Below are 24,083 nucleotides of genomic sequence, written 5' to 3' on the forward strand. Positions count from 1 at the left end.
TCTTAATTTTCTCATTAATAATAGTTTTCTGATTACCTATATATATAAAGCATTCCACGAAAATACATTTTACAAGAAAAGCAAAAGTTAAGAAATAACCAATTATATGCTCGAGAAAACCAAGAAATAGATGTTGGACGAGCTGAGGTGTTTCTAAAAGTTCCAAAAAATATATATATTATTAGGAGTTGAGACTATTAATCTCTTAAATTCAAATGTCATATCACATATGTCGTTATGTACTATGATTTTTGCCTCTATATCTAATATACATAATATTACAAACAACCAAGAGGAAATTAGAGTAGATAAAGTAACAAGAGCCAACGTTGAGAGAAAATATAAGTTCCAATTAATTTTTTTTTTGTTCAAGATTGTTGTTTCATACCACACTAAATCAAATGACATATAAGCAGACTGCATAACCTTTTCATTTGTCTAAGACTCTTTTTTTCTTTTTGCTAAACTAGCCTAAGCCTCTTAAATAAGAGGCTCCAACTAAGCTAAATAATGCTAATACTAGAAAAACATTAGTATTTTCTTTAAGATCACGTTGAATATAATATATTGAGACACCATTTAACCCAAAAGACTATCGGTCATTCTTCTCATTAGTATTTAATCACACCTCTCATATGTAAATATTAATTCCAACAAATCCCTTTTTTTCATCTAAAATAACAAGAAGGTAAACCATTTTTTCATTCTGAAAAGATAAAAACAAAGAACTCATCTAGTGATGTAATATTTTGCATCTAGTGATGTAATATTTTGCATTTAAATGAAGTGAAAAAGAATGAAAAAAAGTAACAAAAAAAAAGGCATCTAGCAATTTTTTTTTTAATGATTTAGAATACATTTTAGTATTTTACTATACCAAATTTCTAAAATCAAATTCAAATCAAACATAATTTGACTTTCTTTCATCCCCAATCCCATTAATATTTAAATGAAAAAAGAATAAAGAAAAAAAAAAGGATCCTTGTTCAATAAATTAAAGAGAACGTGTAACAATATATGAGTATAATGCAAAGTTTCTCTGCTATTCTCTAACGGCTCGTTTTCATGTCGGTCTCAACCAACCTCCAAAAATGTTCCCGCCAAAACCGAACTTCTTCACCAACTCACTCTCTCTCTTCACACTACGCTTACACTCTTCTTACACCCGTTTTCCTCTACCGCCAAAGCCTCCTGGTCTTTCTCTCCTAGCAGACCAATGCACTTCAATGCGCCAACTCAAACAAGTCCATGCCCAAATGATTGTCTCTGCTCGCATCCACGACACTTTCGCCGCTAGCAGATTGCTCTCCTTCTGCGCCCTCTCCGACTCCGGCGATGTTCTTTACGCTCTAAAGATCTTCGAGAACACACAAACCCCAAATGGCTTTATGTGGAACACGCTCATTACAGCTAACGCTAGTGGCCCAAACCCTTGTGAGGCTCTGTTTCTTTACGTAAGGATGAGGAGGGTCGGTGTTGTACCGGGCAAACACACGTTCCCTTTTGTTCTCAAAGCTTGTTCGCGGTTTTGCTCGGTTTTATTGTGCAAGCAGGTTCATACACATGTTGTGAAATTTGGGTTGGACTTGGATTTGCATGTGGTTAATGGGTTGGTGAGGGGTTACTCTGTTTCGACTAGTTTAGGGGATGCCCGGTTGATGTTTGAGGAATTTCCTGAGAGGAATTTGAGTATTTGGATGACGATGATTAGTGGGTATGCGCAGAATTTTTGTTCCAATGAGGCTTTGGTACTTTTTGATCAAATGGTTGCTGAGGGGTTTAAACCAAACAATGCAACTTTGGCCTCTGTGTTGTCTGCTTGTGCTCGATTGGGTTGTTTAGAATTGGGAGAAAGAATTCACTTGTTTATGAAGGAGAAGGGGATTGAGGTGGGAGTGATTCTTGGGACTGCATTGGTGCATATGTATGCGAAGAATGGAGCGATTTTGGTAGCTCAGGAATTGTTTGATAGTATGTGTGAAAAGAATGTTGCGACTTGGAATGCAATAATTTGTGGGTTGGCAAGTCATGGTCATGTTGAAGAGGCACTTAGTCTCTTCCGAAAGCTAGAAAATGAGCGGGTTCTGCCAAATGACATCACATTTGTTGGGGTTTTATCTGCCTGTTGTCATGCTGGCTTGATTGATGTTGGACATGAGATTTTTTGTTCCATGAAAAGGGTGTATGGCATTGAACCAAAGATTGAGCATTTTGGGTGCATGGTTGATCTTCTTGGGAGAGGTGGGAAGCTGCTGGAAGCAGAGGAATTGATAAAAGGAATGGTGTGGAAGCCTGATGTGGTGATCTGGGGAGCTTTGTTGGGGGCCAGTAAAAACCATGGAAATATTGAGGTTGCTGAAAGAGTGGTAAACGAAATTCTTGTTTTGGAACCTCATAATCATGGAGTTTATGTTGTTTTGTCTAATATGTATGCAGAGGCTGGAAAGTGGGGAGATGTTTTGAGGCTGAGAAAGTTAATGAAAGAAGGAAGCCTGAAGAAAACACCTGGATGGAGCCTGGTGGATAGTGAAAATGATGTATGTAAATATGCATCAGAAAACACCCATTTGGCAGTGTGAAATAGAAATGGCTTGATGATATATCATGATTAAGAGATGGTATAAATTTTAATTAACATACGGGAAGAGACCAGTGGTTTTTATCATGCATAAGTATCTTGATTGGTCTTTCTTGTAGACAAAAGAAGTGGGAAGAGGTATTTGATCTTGATTCATGTGATCTAATTATGTTTAGGCTGCCTTTTATTCTGATCTTTCTTAGTTAGAGGAGACACAAATTGTGCTTCGAAGCCAAATTACATGGACTCCTGACACACTTCGTTCCTAAAGTCAAAACATCAATTAAGATTGTTGCTCGGGTTTGCAGCCAGTTTAGAGCTGCTTGACAGCTTAAGATTAGTTGGAATTATAACTTGAAATCACCATTTAGAGATTCTAATAACTTCTTTATCAGAGATGTTACCAGAGGAGCTCAAGCTAGACTGACAATTTAGTTCTTTGCAGAAAGGAACTGGATCAGCCAAGAAATGTCTTCTTCTTCTTCTTTTAAACTGAATTCAAGCCACATGAAGTCTAAATCCTATCAGTTTACTCAACTATACCACCGTTTAGACCAAAGATGGAGTTTTCTGTTCAGCAACATAGGATGTGGTTTTGCATTTATTATAGTTTGTGATTCAATAGTTAGGGTAACCAATTCACAGTCATCAAACTTGTATTTGATTTTCAATTTAAAACAGAAGTTTGTGAAATACCTAATTGTTCTGATTGTAATATTTGTACTCTCTTTGGTATCCATTTGGGCAAGTCTGTTTATGCAGTATGATTCATCTATAGCTGACAAACTGCTCTTTTATATGTTCCTCACACTGTGGATTACAAAGGTACATTCTCTGTTAGTGCTACATGCAGCCATGAACCATGTGTATTTGCCTATTTGGTTGATGGTAATATCTGCTTTTAAGCTTCCCAACTGAATTCCATCTTCTGATTTAATTCTGCAGGAACACAGAATCCATTAGTTCATCATTTGGGTATGAAAAATCATCTTCACTCTCAACAAAAGTATCTTGGACTCCTCCTCCATTGGGTTGTCTCAAACTCAAATTTGATGTAACCATTTGCTGTGACCATGGATCTTACCTAACAGTTGTGGCCACTGACTGGCAAAGGACCCATCAACAAGTGGCTCTCTTGGCAAACACTTGTGCCAAGAATCTTGGAATTAATTTTGTAAATTTGAGGGGGACTTGCAATCTCTTTTGACAGTAATTAATGACGACTCAGGAGATTAGCTTCTGGGAAATCCGATATGTCCAAAGCTATTTGAACTCTTTTGTTTTATGGACTTCTTAATATCCGAGTATTTCTTCTTATACAAATATCATAGCTGAGCCCCAGGATATTATGGTCCAGCAGCAACTTTCACTGGCTGAAACATACAAGGATGGCTGCTTCCTATCTACAAAAAACAACCTATTGCTTTTCTCTTTTTCTGTCCTGAGTAAATTTCATCAAGCATGATGAAGCTTGCGACTGGCATGCATATTGGTAATGGTTACCAAAATACTTTGTACAAAATAATTTTCTTTTTATTAATTGAGTTGTCTTTTCCCTAACATATTGGTGAAGGGAGAGGGGTCCTTGACTTTTTAACCGCATCCCACAATGTATAATAATTATACAGTAATAATTTAATATAATGAATAAATTTTACATTATGCCCTCTTCAAATATTTTAAAAATTTTTATGTCTCATATTTTTTAATATTCAATTTGTTAGCCATATATAGCTCATTAATTTTAGGAGCATTTCAACCTTTTCAAGCTGATTTTCAAAAATATGTATAAGTAAATCTTTTATTAAAAAAAATTATTTTTCATTTTGTATGTAGAAAACAAGACATAAAGGAATACATTTTCCCCCCTTCCCGTTGGAATAAAAATGCTATGATTTTATGGTTAAAAGTTTGTGACATATTCTACTTTGTTATTTGTAAGCAAAAGGAAAGTTTTTCATTTAGTATTGCTAATATTATTTTTCTCTTATATTACATTGTATATGTTAAGACATATTAAAGTAACATTTTTAAAAAAAAATTTAATTGATTTGTATATATTTTATTTTTTCTAAAACTATGGAAAAAGTTTGGGTTCAACTTCAAACCAATTTGAAGCCATCTTCCTCTATCCTAAGAAGTGGTGATTAAAAAGATCATACATATATAAATTTACTCACATTACTCAAAGTTTAGCTCCAAACTAGTTTGAAAATATCTTTCTTCATCCTTCTAAGTGGTGATTGGAAAAGATTATCCACGTGTAGTTTTAGAGTCACAAGAATTTTTTATTAAGTCATGTGACTTGTGAGAAATGTTTTTATGCAACTTGGATTGCATGAATTTTTATGCAACCTAATACGTGACGGTTAAAAAAACCATCCACAAACATAGTGAGTTGCATAAAAATTCTTGTAGTCCATGTTGTATAAAATCTTTTATTTTTAAATAATACACATAAATAATCTTATAAATCTCGATGTAATGGGTTGAATGAGATTCTTCCAAATTGGTTAGGAAGTTAACTTTGTTCTAAGACTATTACTATACTCTAATGTATAAATTTTAATTTATTTAATACAAACTATGATTTAAAATGTTTAAATAATATTAATTAAAATTAATATAATTTAACGATATTTGCCTTGAATTATATAAAACTAACTTGAAATTTTCTTATAAAACAAGGGCAAAAAACCATTAACCATGCCTTTATCCTAAAAAATTGTTGATTTTTTCTTATATAGAAGAGAATTATATATATATATATATGTGTGTGTGTGTGTGTGTGTGTGTTATTTTATAGAATTAAAAGTTATTGATTTATTTAGTTTAGCCCCTTACAAATATTATTTTTTGGCTGTGTCACAAATAGTTAAAGTGTTGAACAATTAGTGTAGTGAATTGAAAACAAGCCAATCAAAATTTCAACCAATTAAATTAATAATTTAATAAGAATGAAATTAATAATTCTAGGACTAAGATCTGGCCTAATCCTAGGAACTATAAGCTCTAAAGATAGACAATTCAAATAGTAATTATGGATTTTATGGTCCTCAGGAGAATCCAAGGACTTGTTCTTATAGATGAATGATACAAATTCTACACCAAACCTTCACTGTTCATTCTGTAGTTTATTTTTACACTTAGAGAAAAAAAAATCCTCCTTTGACTGGGAGGTTCCCCTCACTTATATATATCCTTCCTCTTGGCATCCTAGCATTCCACCTGTATGTCTTAGGGCTTTCCTTAGGTCACATGTCCCATCAGAGCTTTGATGAAGGTGGTAGAAGGGGCTGCTAGCTATGAAACTACTGTTTAGGTGTCATTTCCTCATTAATGCAACTAATATGGTTGTTGTAGTGCATTCAATGCGGTGGGGGAAGGTATACCCTTTACATGAAACTTCCTCCCACCATCTTGGCCCTCCTTCCATGATCCTTTCTCCTCCAAATGAGTCCTCCCGTAATGCTACCTTGCATCCCTTTCCCTTCTCAAATCGGTGAAGTCCTCAGGTTAGATATATTTTTGGAGGTGGAACCATGTGATACTTCATTTTACTTTCTCTTCGGTCCTCGAATGCCCTACAGTATATGTTAAGACATATTAAAGTAACATTTTTTAAAACAAAATAGTTGATTTGTATATATTTTATTTTTTTCTAAAACTATAGAAAAAAATTATATATTTTATTTTTTCTAAAACTATAGAAAAAGTTTAGGTTCAACTTCAAACCAGTTTGAAGCCATCTTACTCTATCCTAAGAAGTGGCGATTAAAAAGATCATACATATATAAATTTACTCACATTACTCAAAGTTTAGCTCCAAACCAGTTCGACAATATCTTTCTGCATCCTACTAAGTGATGATTGAAAAGATTATCCCTGTGCAGTTTTAGAGTCACAAGACTTTTTTAACAAGTCATGTGACTTGTGAGAAATGTTTTTATGCAACTTGGATTGCATGAATTTTTATGCAACCCAATATGTGGCGGTTAAAAAAACCATCCACAAACATAGTTTGTTGCATAAAAAATCTTGTAGTCCTTGTTGTATAAAATCTTTTATTTTTAAATAATACACATAAATAATCTTATAAATCTCGATGTAATGGGTTGAATGAGATTCTTCCAAATTGGTTAGGAAGTTAACTTTGTTCTAAGACTATTACTATACTCTAATGTATAAATTTTAATTTATTTAATACAAACTATGATTTAAAATGTTTAAATAATATTAATTAAAATTAATATAATTTAACGATATTTGCCTTGAATTATATAAAACTAACTTGAAATTTTCTTATAAAACAAGGGCAAATTGTTGTATAAAATCTTTTATTTTTAAATAATACACATAAATAATCTTATAAATCTCGATGTAATGGGTTGAATGAGATTCTTCCAAATTGGTTAGGAAGTTAACTTTGTTCTAAGACTATTACTATACTCTAATGTATAAATTTTAATTTATTTAATACAAACTATGATTTAAAATGTTTAAATAATATTAATTAAAATTAATATAATTTAACGATATTTGCCTTGAATTATATAAAACTAACTTGAAATTTTCTTATAAAACAAGGGCAAACAACCATGCCTTAATCCTAAAAAATTATTGATTTTTTCCTATATAGAAGAGAATTATATATGTGTGTGTGTGTCTGTATTATTTTATAGACTTAAAAGTTATTGATTTATTTAGTTTAGCCCCTTACAAATATTATTTTTTGGCTGTGTCACAAGTAGTTAAACTGTTAAAGTGTTGAACAATTAGTGTAGTGAATTGAAAACAAGCCAATCAAAATTTCAACCAATTAAATTAATAATTTAATAAGAATGAAATTGAAATTTAAAGAACTTTTTTTGTTAAAAAAATTAAACAAAAATATTCTCCGCTGCCAGGACTCGAACCTGGGACCCTCTTGCGAAGGCCGGATAATCCAAATTTACTTAGCTACAGCGGAATCGTTGTAGTTCGTAGCACTAGTAATTTATTTATCTATAATTACGTTGTGGTAATCAACTGAGATCAATCTGACAACATATTCCTATTATAAAAAAATGAAAATATTAATTTCATTATTCTTTTTTTGAGAACAACCTCTCATTATCTAAAGTCTTCACAAGTTCCCAATTAGCCTATTAGTCTTTGGTGTTCACTGAATCCCTGCTCAGTCAAGCTGTATTGAAGCCCCAGACATCTAAAAAGGGCTTAGCCTGAGCTACAAAATTAAAAATTGGATTTTGATATTAATCGCACAAATTATATTCAATCAAGGCATAGTATCAAATTACAAATACATAAACAAAGCTCAGAGATCAAAGTTACATATTACAAATACCAATTTCTAAATTATAACACGACAAACATACATAATATATCTCACATAAACAACACAAAACAAATAACAGTAAATAATTTTATTATTTTAAGTTGTCTTTTCCCTAACATATTGGGGAAGGGAGAGAGGTCCTTGACTTTTTAACCCCCTTCCCACAATGTATAATAAATGTAATGTAATAATTTAAAAAAATAAATAAATTTTAAACTACAAAAATTTTCAATTTAAACAATTTATTGATGGTATAAATTTTTTTATCTTTAATTTTTTTATAAATTTTGCAGGTATAGAGAATATAAGAAAAAGATGTAATCCAATAGTGGATTTGTCAAAATTCTATGTCTAATAAAAAGATATTGAGTAAGTAAAGTTACAACTAATTTTGTAATTTTTTAAGATATTCTATTTTATTATTTATAAACAAGAGAAAACTTTTTCATTTAGTATTGTTAATTTTATTTTTCTCTTATATCACAATGAATATGTTAAGCATATTAAAGTGAAATTTAAAAAAAAAAATTAATACATATTATGTTTTCTAAAACTATAGAAAAAGTTTAGCTCTAAACCAGTTTGAAACATCTTCCTCTATCCTACGAAGTGGCCACTAAAGAGACTATCCATGTATAGGTTTACTCACATGGCTCAAAGTTTAGCACCAAAATAATTTGAATATTTCTTCCTTCAACCTACTAAGTGGTGATTGAAAAGATCATTTACATATAGTTGTAATCATATAACTTTTTAGTAAGTCATGTGACTTTTTTAAATAATACATATAAATAATCTTATAAATTGCTATCATAGTAGGTTAGAGGAGATTTCAAATTGGTTTCGAAGTAAACTTTGTTCTAAGAGTACCACTATACTCTAATGTGTAATTTTTAATTTATTTCATAAAAATATTTGATTTAAAATGTTTAAATAATATTAATTGTAATACATATAATTTAAGGTTGATTAGTTAATTATGAATTAATGAGAGAAAATTATGTATTAAATTATATAAAACTAACATGAAATTTTCTTATAAAACAAGATAAACAACCATGCCTTAATCCTGGAAAATTGTTGATTTTTTCTTATATTGAAGAGAATTGTATATCCATATATATGTTTGTATTACTTTATAGACTTAAAAGTCATTGTTGTATTTTAGGCCCTTACAAATTTTATTTTTTGGCTGTCACATGGTAGTTTATATATATATATATATATATGAGAAATGTGTCATGTTAGTTAAAGTGTTGAACAATCAGTGTAGTGATAGCAAAGCCTAATTATTAAAAAATTTACTCCGCTGCCAGGACTTGAACCTGGGACCCTCTTGCGAAGGCCAAATATCCAAATTTATTGACTTAGCTACAGCGGAATCGTTGTAATATAAAGAACTAGTAATTTATTTATCTATAACTACGTTGGGGACTTGTAATCAAGTGACATCAATCTGACAATATATTCCCTATTAAAAAAAATGACAATATAACTTTCAATATCTTTTTTTGAGAAAAACCTTCATTACCTAGTCTTCACTCTTCACAGGTTACCAATCAGTCATTGGTGTTCACTATTCATTCATGCAGTATTATTGAAGCAGAGACCGTTTAAAAGGGCTACAAAATTAAAAATTGGATTTTGATATTAATCGCACAAAATACATCCAATCAAGGCAAAGATATAAACAAAATTCAAATATCGAAGTTACATCTTACAGATGCCAAATTAGTTCTAACACCACAAACATATATAATTTTGAAAGTTCAAATAGGGTGTAAAACACCTCTGAACGTTTAAACCCCCAAATATAAACTTACCAACACAAGCTTATGCACAAATAATATATGTGCGGAACGATGAATATAAGTTAAACCCAAATTGGTAAAACACTCTAAACCAAATTTAAATACAATCACAGTAGTAATTAAAAGGTAAAGAGTAAAGGAAGAGAAATGCAAACATAAAAATAATACGCGATGTGTTATCGAAGAGGAAACCGAAGTACTCGGTATAAAACCTCTCTGCCACCCTCCAAGCTGTCAATAATCTACTAGAAAATCAAGTTGGGATACATGAATAGCAGAAGACCCTCCAATCCTAATCTACCTAGTACACCTAAGCCCTCCAAACTTCTTGCCCCAACAGGATTACGCCAAACATTGTCTTCTCTAGCTTACCAAATCCCGCAATCACTCATTGCATCAACCAAAATGAATTGGTCCCTTCTGAACTGCTTCCCAAGCACCAAAATACATTCTCACTGATATAAGTATGATGAGATAAGGATTTTGCTAGATGTACCTCTCAAGGATATGTCAATGAAGAGGGTGATAGTAGAGGAATTTGGAGAATTAAAGGATGAAAATTATAGATGAGTCAATTTTGTTTTTCTCTAGGGTTTCTCTCTCAAAATTCTCTCTGAAAACTCTCAACGTTTCATGAGTATAAGAGTATATATAGTAGGGTGAATGAGGAATACGAAAAGTCAGTTTTCAACAAACAAGGCATTCTGGTGATTCGGCCTCGCGACTGGAACGAGTCATGAGTTTGAGTCGTGAGCTAGCCTGGCCAGACTGGAAATTTGTTCTATAGTGCTCCAGCTGTCGTGACCCTTTAGCTCCCCTTAGGGGTGTGCTGGTTCGTTCGGCTCAGTTTTTTCTCAAATTTGTTACCGAACTGATAAGGATCGGTTTTGTAATAATTAAAACTGATGCATACCGATTAGGTCGGTTTTTTGACCTATAGCGGTGTAGATTGATCGGCTCAGTTTAATCAGTTTGGTCAGTTTAAAACATTAACAATCTGTTTTTTTTTTTTTTAATAAAAATAATCTGTTCAACCTATAAAAAAAAATATCTATTTAACGAAAACTTTATAAAAAAAATATGTTCACCCAAACAATAATGATCCAAAACCTAAGCAAAAACTTTGTTCACATGAAGATATATTAGAGTATTAAAATGGGAAACAAGGAACTCAAGAATGTATAAACAATCTAAAAAGCCCTAGCACCTTGTGGCTTCCTTGTGACAGAATACTATTTGCTAAGGATACATAAGGAAAATATAGGCCATGTAAGAAATGAAATGCTAAAATAATATACTTGAACGGTTGTTTCCTATACCTTATCTAAGAACACCTTTATCAACTCTAGATTTACCACCAAAGAAAAAAAGACTCTAAAGGAAAAGAGTCAACAAAAGAGGCTCTCAAGCCAAGCCAACCTTAGAGGCATATAAAACTTTAGACATACTTTTACTGGAAAAGAAAAGTACCTATAAAGTGGTAGAATGCCATATACGAACAGTCCTTTCAGACTCAGGCGAAAGGTGAGAACAAGAGAGAGAGAGTTAAAGGGTTATGGTCACAAAAGAATGAATTTATAGTGGGCAGAATCTGAAAACCTAAACCAAAATGGCACCGTTTTGTCCTTTTTTTTCTTTTTCTTTTTTTTAAATAACACCCAAATCATAGGACAACCTTTTATTAAAAACAAATTTAAAATGAGAATCTGTGTTCGAACGACGCCGTATCTACCATCTACCATCTAAACTAAACTAAATAGACTAAAACTTGGGAGAAGAACAGAGAACTCAGATTGAAGAACTGGAGAAGCCGAGAAGTGGAGAACGATATACATACAGGTATCGGTTCGGCATGTATCGGTTTCAGATTTCCAGCTTCGATGACCGCACCGCACCTGCATTGAGATTCCCTTCGCGCTCCGATCGCCGACATCAGCTTCATTGGTCAGTTGCAATGGCGGTGCGGGACAATCGGCACCAATCGGTTGGATCAGTGTCGGTGACTTTCTGCTCACCCCTAGCTCCCCCTGCATACTTCACACGTGTGCCATTCTGGCGACTTGCCAGTCGCGAGATCCAGTCGCGAGACTCCCTTGAATTGCACACTTCTTGAGATTTCTTCACACTTTCTAATACACTACCCTTACATAATTCCCACCTAAATACTGGGTATCTAATTGCTAAATTACAAGCAAATTTAGTACGGAATAAAGCCAACACATGATTGNTTAAGAACATAAATCCAATAGCACAAACAAGATGTTCATGAACATGTATAATGTCTCACATAAACAACACTAAATAAATAGTAATACATAATTATTATTATTATTATTATTATTATTATTATTATTATTTTGTTGAGTTGTCTTTTCCCTAACTTATTGGTGAAGGGAGAGGGGTCCTTTATTTTTGAACCCCTTCCCACAATGTACAATAAATATACTATAATAAATTAAAATAATGAAAGGTAAACTACGTATTTGGTCCCTATTTTTAATACCATATTTTAAGTTGGTCCCTAACATTCCAATTATGTCAATTTGGTCCCTGGCCTTTTAGGGTTGTGTCAATTTGGTCTCTGGCCTTTTAGGGTTGTGTCAATTTGGTCTATACCATTATCTTTTGGATGAAAATTACTAACATAGCAAACAGCCAAAATACAAAAATTAGATTATTTTCACATAAACGTAAGCTAATTTTTTATTTTGGTAGTTAGTTACGTCAGCAATTTCCATCCAAAAAATAAAAGCAGAGACTAAATTGACACGATAGGGACTAAATATGGTATAAACTATACGGACTAAATATGTAGTTTACCCAATACTGAATAAATTTTATGTCATGCCCCATTCAAATAATTTTCAAATTTGTTATGTCTCATTTTTTTTAATATTCAATTTGGTTGCCATTTATAGATCATTCATTTTAAGAGCATTTCAAGCATATGTTTCCAAAAATAAGTAATCTCTTAGGAGCATTTCAACTTTTTCAAGCATATTCTATTTGGAATAAAAAATAGACAAAATTTAGTTACAAAATTGGTTGTAGCCTAAGGTTACAACCTTACTCAATATCTTTTTATTGAAGGTGAATTTTGACAAATCTACCATTGAATTACATCTTCTTTTTATATTCTCTATACTTGCAAAATTTCTAGAAAATTAAAGATCAATAGTTATGTCATCAATAAATTGTTTAAATTGCAAGCTTTTGTAGTTTAAAATTATACATAAAATATAAACTTATAGATCATATAGTAAATAATATCTGATTGACACAAAATTTGAAATATGTATTAAGAGCGTAAAAAACATACAATTCAATAGTTCAAGTTTCAAAATATGTAATATTGTTTATTTTATTGAGTAAGGTTGTAGCCTTGGGCTACAACTAATTTTGTACGTAAAATTTGTCCATAAAAAATGCTATGATTTTTATGATTAATAGTTTGTGACATATCCTACTTTGTTATTTATTAAAAAAAAAAAATCTTTATTTAGTATTTTTAATATTATTTTTTTGCTTATATTTCATTGTTATGTTAAGCATATTAAAGTAAGAACAAAGTTTAGTTAAACAGATGGCAATTTTGTCTCGCCCCACTTGACACACCCCTCCTTGCTTTGCCCCATGCAAGTTTTCCTTACCCCACAAAGGTCGTGAGGCGAGGATGAGGTGAGATTTTAGCCCTGCACCACTGGGCAGGGCGGAGATGGGTTTAGACTTTAAGACCCAACCTACCCTACCCTGCATTGATAAGGGTTAAATTGTAAATTTTTCATACCAAAAAACCCTACTATTTAAACAAACATGTTACCAACTCATTTTATTCTACCCAACAAGGATTTTTTTTTCCTTCTTCTATAGCCTTGATGTTGTGCATGATACTAAATGCTTTCTTGCCTCTAATTTTGATATGAAAGATTTGGGTGAGGCAAATATAATCTTGGGCATCAAGATCCTTAGGGATATTTATTGCATTACACTATCACAATCTCACTATGTAGAGAAAATTCTTTAAAAGTTTGAATACTTTGATATGTCACATATGTCTACTCCTTTTGACTCAAAGGTGCACTTGTTTAAAAATCGTGGTGATAATGTTTCACAAGATAAATGTGCACAAATCATTAGTAGTTTAATGTTTTTGACAAATTGTACTCGCCTTGATATTGCATATGTTGTTGGTAGATTGAATAGATATACTCATAATCATAGTATTGAACATTGGGATGCAATATCAAGATTGCTGAGATATTTGAAGGGTACTTTTGATTATGATTTGTCATATTGTGGTTATCCTGCTATATTAGAAGGATATTGTGATGCTAATTGGATCTCTGATACAAACGAGGTAAAGCCCACTAGTAGTTATGTGTTCACACTAGCTGGAAGGGCTATCTCTTGGAAATCATCCAAGTAAACTTGCATAGCGAGATCCACCATGGAATCAGAGTTAATAGCCTTAAAGAAGGTTGGGTCCAAAGCTATGTGGCTTAAGAGCTTGTTAATTGATATACCATTGTACACTAACTCTATTGCCTCTGTTTGCATACATTGTGATTGTCAGGATGTCATAGCACGTGCTAAGAGCAAAATCTATAATGGGAAAAGTCGATATATCCGATTAAGGCATAATATTGTGAGGCAGCTCATTGATAATGGTGTAATGTCCTTGGACTTTGTGAGGTCAGAAAGGAATTTCGTTGATCCTTTGACCAAGCCACTAGTAAGAAGGTTAGTGAGTGAAACATCGAGGGGGATAAGACTGATACCCAAATTGTGACACTATGGCCAATGACCAACCTCTATGATGGGTGATTCCACACAGGGGTTAAATGGGTAGAGGTCATTTGTGGTCTATATGGGCACTGTCAGTTATTATGTATTCCGTTATCTCATTGAGGAGATTAGTGATGAGTTTATTCCTATAGTGTGAGATAGTGCTAAGTTCAAAATTGTTGGAGGCTGAGCTCTAGCTCTTAATGGATCCATAGTCCCTACCTGTTGGGATGGAGTGTACTGCATACACTCTTGATGGATGCCACCTATGTGGGAGTGGAAGTTGTGCCGCTTCCTATGAGACTTGGGTAGGTCTCTAGAGCTCTCATGAAACCCAGTGGCGCATGGCCTGTATAAGGCGCCAACCCGCTTATAGAACAACCTTGGTAAAAAAAAGGTATGTGGGTGGTAGGTTTGGTTATCTAATAGCTTGGTTAAAAGAGTCTAACTCTACCATTGTCTAGTAGTTCCTACTTATTTATCCTAGGTATGGTTAAACCTTATGGTACCATATTGATGCATGCCTTCTTGAGTTTATTGTCTTTCCTGGTTTAATGTTTGTAACATGTGGGGGATTGTTGGAGTATGTGTGTTTCAAACACTTAAACTGTGCTTGTGTTCCACATTGGTTAGAGATGAGTTTTCATGTATGTTTATAAACCATAGCACAACTTAAGTAATAGCTTGAAAGATAATGGGCTAAGGGTTAGAGTTGAGCTTCGGTTAGATTTAGGCTTGTCTCTATCTCTCTTGGACCTCATTCCTTCTCCCTTTCTTTTCCTTTTAGCCTAATTCGGTTCAGCTCGTTAGGCATTAACCAAGCAACCCGTTGGGGGCATTTAATGCGCTGCCCGTTGGGTATGCACAGTAACCGTTGGAGTAGCCCATGTCCTTTGCTTAGTTAGCTTATAAAACCATACGACTCACACTATTCAATAAGTCATATTTTTCATCTTCTCTAGCCGTATCTCCTCTCTGTTTGCTCTGGTTTGCTGCACAGAAATTTCAGCTTCAATTTTTTATTTTTTTTTAAGGAAAGGAAAGACAAGTAAGGTTGTTTCTAGTTCTTCTTGCTTGAGTGTGTCATCAATTTGAAGAAATCACTATAGTATAATCTTGGGGGGTTGTTCGGCCAAGAGAGCCATTCACACTGAGTTCTACTTCAAGTGACACGAATCAACTTTTAAGAACAACGCATTTTGCGTGATTCTATCATTTGTGAGATCTTTCTAACTCTATCTATTTACTTTTAACATTGCTAATTATTTTTTTTAGGGTTTGTATTGTTGAATAAAAAACTTGTTTATTTAGCCTTATCTTCCAAAAGGGGATGGGATAAGAAAATTTTCCCCATCATGCGGGGCGGGGTAGGGATGGGGTAAGACAAAATTATGCAAGGCGAGACCGAATACCCTATCCTTCGGACCCGCCCTAGCCCATTGCCATCCCTTATGGTAAACCAATATGAAAATGATATTATTCTAATCGAAAAGTGCTAGGACCACAACTTATTGTACAACTTTTGCCACAACTCTCCTAGCTAGTTGTGACTTGTGAGTAGTAGATGTGTAGACCTCATGGACCCACTATTTTCTCTTTATCACTTACAACTCGTCGTGTGACAAGTTATGACAAAAGTTGTGGTTCTAGCATCTCTCTATTCAAATAACAACAAACCATGTTGATAATTATATTTTAAAAAATGTTGGGAAAAAAAATAGTCTCCCTAACGAGGGGCTTCTTAAAAAAATATTTGTTAGGCTAACGTTATTCTTCCTTAAAAATTCTACTAATAAAAAGTAATTTATGAGGAATATAATACAACATACGTAGTTTACATAAAAATAAATAAACAATAATAATAAATTAATAATAATAATACAACGTGCCTAGAAAAGGAAAATATGTACAGCTCACGTGTAGTCATGTGACTTCCATAGAGTCAACGTTTCAGACTTCTAAGGTTACTCTCTTTTAAATTTTGTGGATCTACTTTCTTCCTTGTTGTAATCAAACAATCCAATTTTATTCCTTCTGTAGCAAAGAAAATGCAGCCGGAAATCATCCTTCTCTCACTTTTTTTCTTAGGATTAGCATCCGCAGGTAACATCAGCAACAAAGTTTCGATCTTTATTCTCTACTACGCAATTTTCCAACACCCAAAAGTAAAAAGACATAAGCAAATATTGAAGCAAATGAAGTATCTTGTTTTGAGTAACATTTTTTTTAAACACATATTAACATGTCCATATATGCAGATCTTCTTCAGAATCCAGATTTTGAATCTCCACCATCAAACTTGACAGGAAATTCCACCTCTTCAGTTGTGCCATTGAGCCAAAACAACACAATTCCTGGATGGACATTTGAAGGTACCGTGAATTATGTAAAAGCTAGTCAGAACATATCATTGCCAGGGAATGGACATGGCATACAATTGGGTCAAGATGGCAAAATCAACCAAACTTTCACTGCTAATGGCAATATCATAAATTACTTGCTCACCTTCACGTTGGCCCCAGGTGGTCAGAATTGTTCAGCTAACGCTGATATAGTAGTGTCAGCCCCAGATAGTACCATGGTCTTTTCTTGGAAGCAACATTATGGGAAAACATGGGAGAGCTATGGTCACTACTTGGGTACTTGGGGTGAGCGAGAACCTATTAATCTTATGTTTCAAAGCCAAACCACAGAAACTGATCCAAACTCCATATGTTGGCCTATGCTTGATACGCTTCTCCTTAAGGGCATTGCAGAATCTTTTGAAGCCACTGGTAAGTACATTTCTAATTCTACATAACAATTGAAAATAGTCCAATTTTGAGTCAAATTTTAAATTTAAATTTAAATTTATGGATAAATAAGGTTAGGGTTATGGAATTAATAAAGCTTAAAGATCATGAAAACTTCTCAGTTTTTCCAAGTACCTAAGAGGGGAAATCCATGAATTCCAGCCTCTGTTTGTTGCCAAGGATATTGTTTTTAAGTTCAAGATTTGCCTTCACAGGTTCTAGCTTGCAACATAGGATCTATTTTGTTACTAGTGTTTACCATATTATGTTCATAGTATGACCGGAAATGAATACATGTAATTCACCTTGATTAGTCTATCGAGAATCCACAGCCGACTTCAAAATTTTGGGATTAAGTCTTTTTTTTTTTTTTTTGGTTGTTGTTGTTGTTGTTGTTTCCCAAATTATGTTCAATAGTTCATCTCTTTAGTCAAAATTTTCTTTGAGAAGAACATATAGGCACAAGTAGTTTGAGGCTCTTAAGTCTCAATAAATCGCATAATGCAGAGCATTGTAAAAAAAGAACAAAGCCACATTTACAATTTTACACAATTATTGAAGTGTTGTTTGTGGTTGGACACAGATAACATGTTGCTAAATGGAGGATTTGAATACGGTCCTGATTTCTTGAGTAACTCTACTGAGGGAATTCTGCTTGATCAAACACCAAGTCCTGTTCAATCCCCATTACTACTATGGTCTGTGCAAGGAACTGTCAAATACGTAGACTCCAAACACTACTTTGTCCCACAAGGCAATGCTGCTATAGAGATTGTCTCAGGAGTTTCAGCTGGCATACAAATACCAACAATTCTTAACGAAGGCTCTACCTATAACTTGAATTTCACATTGGGAGATGCTAATGATACTTGTGTGGGAGATTTCTTAGTAGGGGCTCTAGCAGGATCGACCGCCCAGAATTTCNCCCCCCCCCCCCCCCCCCCCCTTCTATTACCCATAAAAAAGTGCATAGATTAGAACTAACTAGGGAGGCCAAAACACCTAGGATAGTGGTTTACTCCTACCACCTCCTTGTGGAACTCTACACCAAAGTTTTAAATTCCATTTTGAAAACCATTCAAAATTAGTTATTGGAACAAAATATTTCAATACCAATATGTATTGGTATATAATTTATATCAATAGCTATTTAATAAATCCATACTTTATTATTTATGTCATATAATTAACCAATGTAAATTCATAAGCGATATAACATTTAAAAAAGAAAAAAGAAAAAAGAAAAAAGACAAGTGTCATAAAATCTCGTGCATAATTAAACAAATCAAAGTCCCATAAAATATTATACAGAATTAGACAAACTAAAAGTTTATAAAATCTTATAAAGTGGACTTATTTCTTGAAAAAAAAAAAAACCATACAAGCAATTTCAATCCAGGATGCATGTTCCTCCCAAAAATGCTAGAATTCCAACAAAATGATCAGCATATATTGAAATTTTGGGTAAGATAAAATAAAGGGGTTATTGCACTCCGGTTAACATATTGTATTGTTTAGGAATATTTCAGTTGAAATGGAATTTAATGCAAAACATTGCTCTACACCCTTTTTGAATGGTCTTCTTGTTAGTTCTATACCATTCTTTAGAATATAGACAACTTAGGTGTGGTATCCAATAAACTACCTTCCTTCTTCCATTATAATGAGATGGAGTGAAGTGGTGGATTCAGATTCACTTGTGGGTGAGTATAATAATAATAATAAAATAAATAGCTCCTTAGGTGAAGTTTTTTATATTCTTAATTAAATTCAACCATGTAACTGCATCAGCTTTCTCTAACTACACTTATAAATTCAACTATATGCCTATACAACTCCTAAATAACCATATGAAATTGTTGTAATAGCTAGTTTGAACAGCATCTCTTTAAAAATATAATCTATTAAGTTAAAAATTAACATTCATTACTTATCCTAAACCTTATACATACATAACACTGAAAGAAGGGTGTTTGGGCGTCCATTGAAAATGAAGTCATTCCACACTGTTTTACATGGAATTTGAAGCTAGCCAATCCTGGTGCTCAAGTTTCATTACATTTGAAATAAGACCTATGCAACAGTTTATGGAAATGATCATACTTGAGACTGTTTACAAAAGACCCCAATGTTCGTAAACATATTTGATGATCACTTTCCCTGTTGGTAATGGCCCCAATCTAAAGGATGAACTATTGCTTTCAAATGCAGTGGAAAACAATACTATGAATTCATTTCCATGGGACTTCCAAATACCCCTCAGAACTGCAAAATCATAAGGAACTTTTTTTGGGTCTCCTTTTTCCCTTAAAAGATTTACAGGAACTTTTATAACTACTATATACCATAATTTTTTTCTCTATTGCTTTCAAGAACTGAAAGCGACCTGCTCATGTCGTTTGAGGTCAGTCAGATACTTTGTTGAGTTGTATTCCTGTACATCCAACAGCTCTTCAGAGTATGTTCTTTGGAATGACCTCCTTTTACATTCTGTTGAACAACTTGATACGAATTCCTCACCTCTTAGCAGTATCACGACCTGCATTGAACAAAAGAATATCAATGAAATAATACATGCTTTGAGTAACCCTTTTATGCTCGATTGTGGCATATCCACTGTTTGAGGTATAGAAGGCTGACCTTCAGGAACTCAGGACAGATGACCTACCCAATGGAGTCGAACACAGAGAGAGAGCATGCATATTTATTAAGATTATTTGTTTCCTTTTCCCTTTCTGTTCTATTTGTCTCTCTAGGAAAGATTGACTGTAACTAAAATAAAGATCAGCAAGGGTACATAAATTAAATAAGATAATGATTGACAAGCGTTGTGGTTGAGGCTTTTTCTTGCTTTTGGGTGCTGAACATAAGTTTAGCTTTCATAAGCAACAATAATACTGCCTAGGGCCTAGTCCGGCTCTCTCTAGTCTTCTCCTCAGTTTTGGATGTCACATGGATAACAATGTCTGTGGTTCAGGGGTTTTGAATTGGTAAAACTTTTGGATTTTGTACATTCTATTTGTTCACCTAGACAAAATAAATCTACTGTTTGCTTCCTTTATGGTCTGTTTGGATTGAGGGGGAGGGATCGATGGTGTAACTCACTACAAATATTTATCTTATCATCCTACACATAAGAGATAGCACGTAATTGCGGGTTTAGTTTTATGGTTTAAATTGCAGCATGCCACAACAGGAAATTCCAGTCATTTCCTTCTGCTTCCTTTATAGTTTTATGGTTTTATGGTTTAATACCTGTCATTTCTCTCGAACGAAAACAATTCAATTTTCAAAATTTTTGTCACTGAGATGGTAATCATGACACCCTTTGAACCTAAATGAAACATGAATCCAGGAAATATATGAATATGCAACTTTAAAAAAAAAAAAATCAAGTACTTGCCTGATTCATTCGAGGACGTAGGATGGGAGACTGCTCAATGCACATAGAGGCGGTTAAAATCACACGATCCATTTCTTCTGTATTGTAATTATCACCAAGAGAAGGATCAACAAGTTCCTTCATATCATTTTTATCAAGCCAAGGCTTGGCCTAAAACAGGGATGGAAATTGAAAAAGTGGCTTAAGGTATGAAATATAGAGACAATAGGTAATGAAAAATCATGAAGAAAAGAAAATTACCCAAATCACAAGGCTTTGCTGTAACTGATCCAAAGCTCGACGCCCGGTTATAAGCTCCAAGAGTAGAACCCCAAAGGAAAAAACATCAGTTTTCTCATCTACTATGCCATTCGTGAAGTATTCAGGAGCAAAATAGCTGTGATTGAAGAGATAAAGAAAACATTAATCTGGAGAGAACTTTAGCAGCTTTCAAATCATAGCTAGGCTTACAGACCCAAATGTGCCTTCAAATTTTGGTACACTGTGGTGAGTCCATTGTTTGGGTAGCCACTTCGCAAGCCCAAAATCACAAATCTGGAATGAAACGCACTAAAAAGTGAGTGATTAATTTAGGGAAAAAAAAATTAAAATCTAAAAAAGTTACTGGTGTATATAAGACCACTAGATGTCATAGCAGAGTAATATATGACAAGCAGAGTTAAATTTTGCATAAATGTTCAATTCCAACAACAATGATACCATCATTATTGGTTGTTCCCCCTGTCTACATATAAAAGAAGCACATAAAAGGAAAAGTTGATGGCCCAAGATGGAAGTAGAACAAACAAGGAAAAGCTGATAGCCCAAGATGGAAGTAAGAGTAACAGCTTGCACTTACAAGAAGATGTGCTATTTGAGCTACATGCACCCAATGGGTTTTGAACTCACGACCTCGTCCTCCAACTTGCACTTACAAGAGGAGGTCCTATTTGGGCTACAGCTTATTGGAAACACATCATCATGTCCACCTGCCCATCTTCAAACCATAAACTGTCTAAGCAATAGGTATCCTTCGTGACTATGGATATTATATCAAACAAACCCTATCATGGAGTCCAGTTTTGGGCGCAAAGGATACATCAGCTAGCCTAATTCCTAAAAATCTCTTCTCAAATATAATAATAGAAATCAGTATCACCAAACTTCATGGTTTTTTTTTTAATAAATAAAGCCATTGAGAGAGAATAAGCTCAAACTCTAACACTGAACAAAGGGGATCTGGATACTCTTGCTGGCATGCGATTTTACATGTTTTAAAGCACATGTGAATAAAAGGGATGAAGGGTCAATTAATATTGAGAGAGAATGAGTCACCAAAGGGTCAATTCTTTTTATTACTGGCTTCACTCATGTTCAGTATATATGACACTCGTGTATAAATGTTTCAGATAACCAGCTTCCTATATCTTAGGGTAGTTCATACTTGATATATACTCCCAAAAAATTAGCGCCATAGGCCATTCTAATACCAAATAAAAATGAAACAATACAGTAAAGAGTGTTTTTGTTTTCTTTTTTCTTTTTCTTTTTTTAAGAAAATAAATGGTGAAGTTGAAGTAGAGGAGTAGATGATGCCTGTTAAACATAATCCCAAACCCACCTCAAAAGGAGTGTTCTAACTCCCAAGCTATCATACGTACTTTATAACAATTATTTTTTACTCTCTACTTAGGAATATTGGACCATGCCACAGGGCCTAAAGGTACTTCTTGTGCCAAGTAAATTTGAGGAAGGATAAAAGTGGATGAGGACCATTAAGCCTAAGATCAAGAGCAACTGCAAGTGCTAACTGTAACCTTTTTGTATTCCATAGGTTGCATGGAATTAGACATGCTATAAATATGATTATTGGCCATTTACTTAAGATGGTGGGGATTAAGCTTCACATATCAAGGATTCAAGGAATACACTGCACTCATGTATAGGTTGCAATTTAGGAAATCTTTTCAGCAAGATAGACTGTAAATATTCAAATTTCAGCAATATCTTAAGTTTTACTATTTGATCATGGTTGCTTGTGTTCAAAGATACCTGCGGCTCAAACTCCTCGGTAAGCAGAATATTATCTGATTTGATATCTCTATGAATGATTCGCCTCTGACAACTCTCATGAAGATACAACAGACCATCTGCTGTTCCCAAAGCAATTTTATACCTTTTACTCCAATCTAGTTTATAATCCGTTGAACCTGGAAATGCAATTAAAGAAAATCCCTAAGACCATAAACCAGACTGAAACTTTAACTAAAGAATAGGAGTATGCAAAATCTGAACAAACCGTGAAGAAGAGATCCTAGACTCCCCAGTGGAGATAATTCAAAAATAAGGTGCATTCCTCCTTCGATGCCACACCCAATCCACTTAGCAGTATTAGGATGATCTATGTGGGCTATAATGCCAAGCTCAGACAAAAACCCTGATGTTCTCTCATCAGCTGTTCCCTTTGTCAGCCGCTTTACTGCTATCAGCTTCCCATCTTGCAAACGACCCTTGTAAACTTCAGCATAACCACCCTTTCCAATTAAATTTTCTACAGGAAATATGAACCATAAATCTAGATCACAAAAACTATGTCATAATGAACATGAAAGTACCATTTTGCAAGATGCATGCTACTATAAAATTGAAAAAAGTAAGCCAAAAGATTGCATTTTACTACAAACCACTGCTAAAATTTTGGGTTGCAGTTTGGAGTTCAGAGAGGCTGAAGTTCACCAGTGAAGACTTGATGTTGTGTAAATTACTCAGTTCTGAATTTTCTCTTGAGCTCTTGATTTTTCCTTTTGATATCTTTGGGACACCAAGAGGAGGGAAGGAGGCTAAGCGCTTAATTGGTCCTTTCTTCCATATTTTGAAGAATCTGCTCCAACTAGAACTTGGGCCACGGATTTCAATTTCAGTAGAGCTGTTTTTGGAAGAACCACCGTCAAATTCCGATCCTCTAATGCAGGCTTCTAAAACTCCTCTAGGAGATGACACATCTTCTTTTTCCTTTTCCATGTCTAAACATCTCAAGTCTACATAAAAAAAAAACAAGCATGAGGCAAGTGAAAATTCTAAACAAAACTACAAACAGTCAACTATATATATATATATATATTTGGGACTAAGGCTTTGTGGTGGTTGTTGTATAGATATAGAGAGCTGGGGAAAAAATGAAGTTAGAAAGAATTACCTTGGGCAGAAGCAGCAGAAGGAAGCAGACTGCCTTGTCTTCTATATTTTACCTTAGGAGTGCCATCTGTCTGGATTTGTTTTGGTTTGTTGCCAGCAGCATTATCAACCACACTGAATAAAATATACTTCCAAATGTGAGCAAAGAATCACTAATCAGTCAAATGTGGGAAAAGAAATTGAGAGAGAGAGAGAGAGAGAG

At 33.8% G+C, this 24,083-nt stretch overlaps 3 protein-coding genes across 3 annotated transcripts; 2 read left to right on the forward strand and 1 right to left on the reverse strand.

The window, feature by feature from the left end:
* The first annotated feature begins 1,042 nt into the window (after positions 1–1,042).
* Positions 1,043–4,131, forward strand: LOC112005154 (pentatricopeptide repeat-containing protein At5g56310-like). Its single transcript, XM_065760493.1, has 2 exons — positions 1,043–3,403; positions 3,524–4,131. Exon 1 carries the CDS (start codon positions 1,092–1,094, stop codon positions 2,577–2,579), a length of 1,488 nt encoding a protein of 495 aa, XP_065616565.1. The 5' UTR covers positions 1,043–1,091; the 3' UTR covers positions 2,580–3,403; positions 3,524–4,131.
* Positions 4,132–16,517: 12,386 nt separating this feature from the next.
* Positions 16,518–18,282, forward strand: LOC136061982 (BIIDXI-like protein At5g11420). Its single transcript, XM_065760501.1, has 3 exons — positions 16,518–16,615; positions 16,771–17,286; positions 17,888–18,282. Exons 1-3 carry the CDS (start codon positions 16,561–16,563, stop codon positions 18,280–18,282), a joined length of 966 nt encoding a protein of 321 aa, XP_065616573.1. The 5' UTR covers positions 16,518–16,560.
* Positions 18,283–19,189: 907 nt separating this feature from the next.
* LOC112037194 (receptor-like cytosolic serine/threonine-protein kinase RBK2) lies at positions 19,190–24,015 on the reverse strand. The gene is made up of 8 exons (XM_065760505.1): positions 23,883–24,015; positions 23,371–23,724; positions 22,986–23,237; positions 22,739–22,896; positions 21,162–21,241; positions 20,948–21,083; positions 20,708–20,857; positions 19,190–19,843 (listed from the first exon to the last, which is right to left on the reverse strand). The coding sequence occupies exons 2-8, from the start codon at positions 23,705–23,707 to the stop codon at positions 19,673–19,675; spliced, it is 1,284 nt and encodes a 427-aa protein (XP_065616577.1). The 5' UTR covers positions 23,708–23,724; positions 23,883–24,015; the 3' UTR covers positions 19,190–19,672.
* Positions 24,016–24,083: the final 68 nt, after the last annotated feature.

Source organism: Quercus suber, unplaced genomic scaffold (genome assembly GCF_002906115.3).
Source record: "Quercus suber isolate HL8 unplaced genomic scaffold, Cork oak 2.0 scaffold_370, whole genome shotgun sequence".
In the NCBI taxonomy this organism is placed as follows: domain Eukaryota; kingdom Viridiplantae; phylum Streptophyta; class Magnoliopsida; order Fagales; family Fagaceae; genus Quercus; species Quercus suber.

What these genes read in the sequence shown, in the direction of transcription:
- LOC112005154 (XM_065760493.1), top strand. Translation starts at nt 1,092, where the DNA reads ATGTTCCCGCCAAAACCGAACTTCTTCACCAACTCACTCTCTCTCTTC.
- LOC112037194 (XM_065760505.1), bottom strand. Translation starts at nt 23,707, where the DNA reads ATGGAAAAGGAAAAAGAAGATGTGTCATCTCCTAGAGGAGTTTTAGAA. An exon ending in CCGAGGAGTTTGAGCCGCAG is followed by an intron (nt 21,242 to 22,738) that starts GTATCTTTGAAC and finishes GTTTCATTCCAG; the next exon opens with ATTTGTGATTTTGGGCTTGC. An exon ending in AAATTTGAAGGCACATTTGG is followed by an intron (nt 21,084 to 21,161) that starts GTCTGTAAGCCT and finishes CTTCAATCACAG; the next exon opens with CTATTTTGCTCCTGAATACT.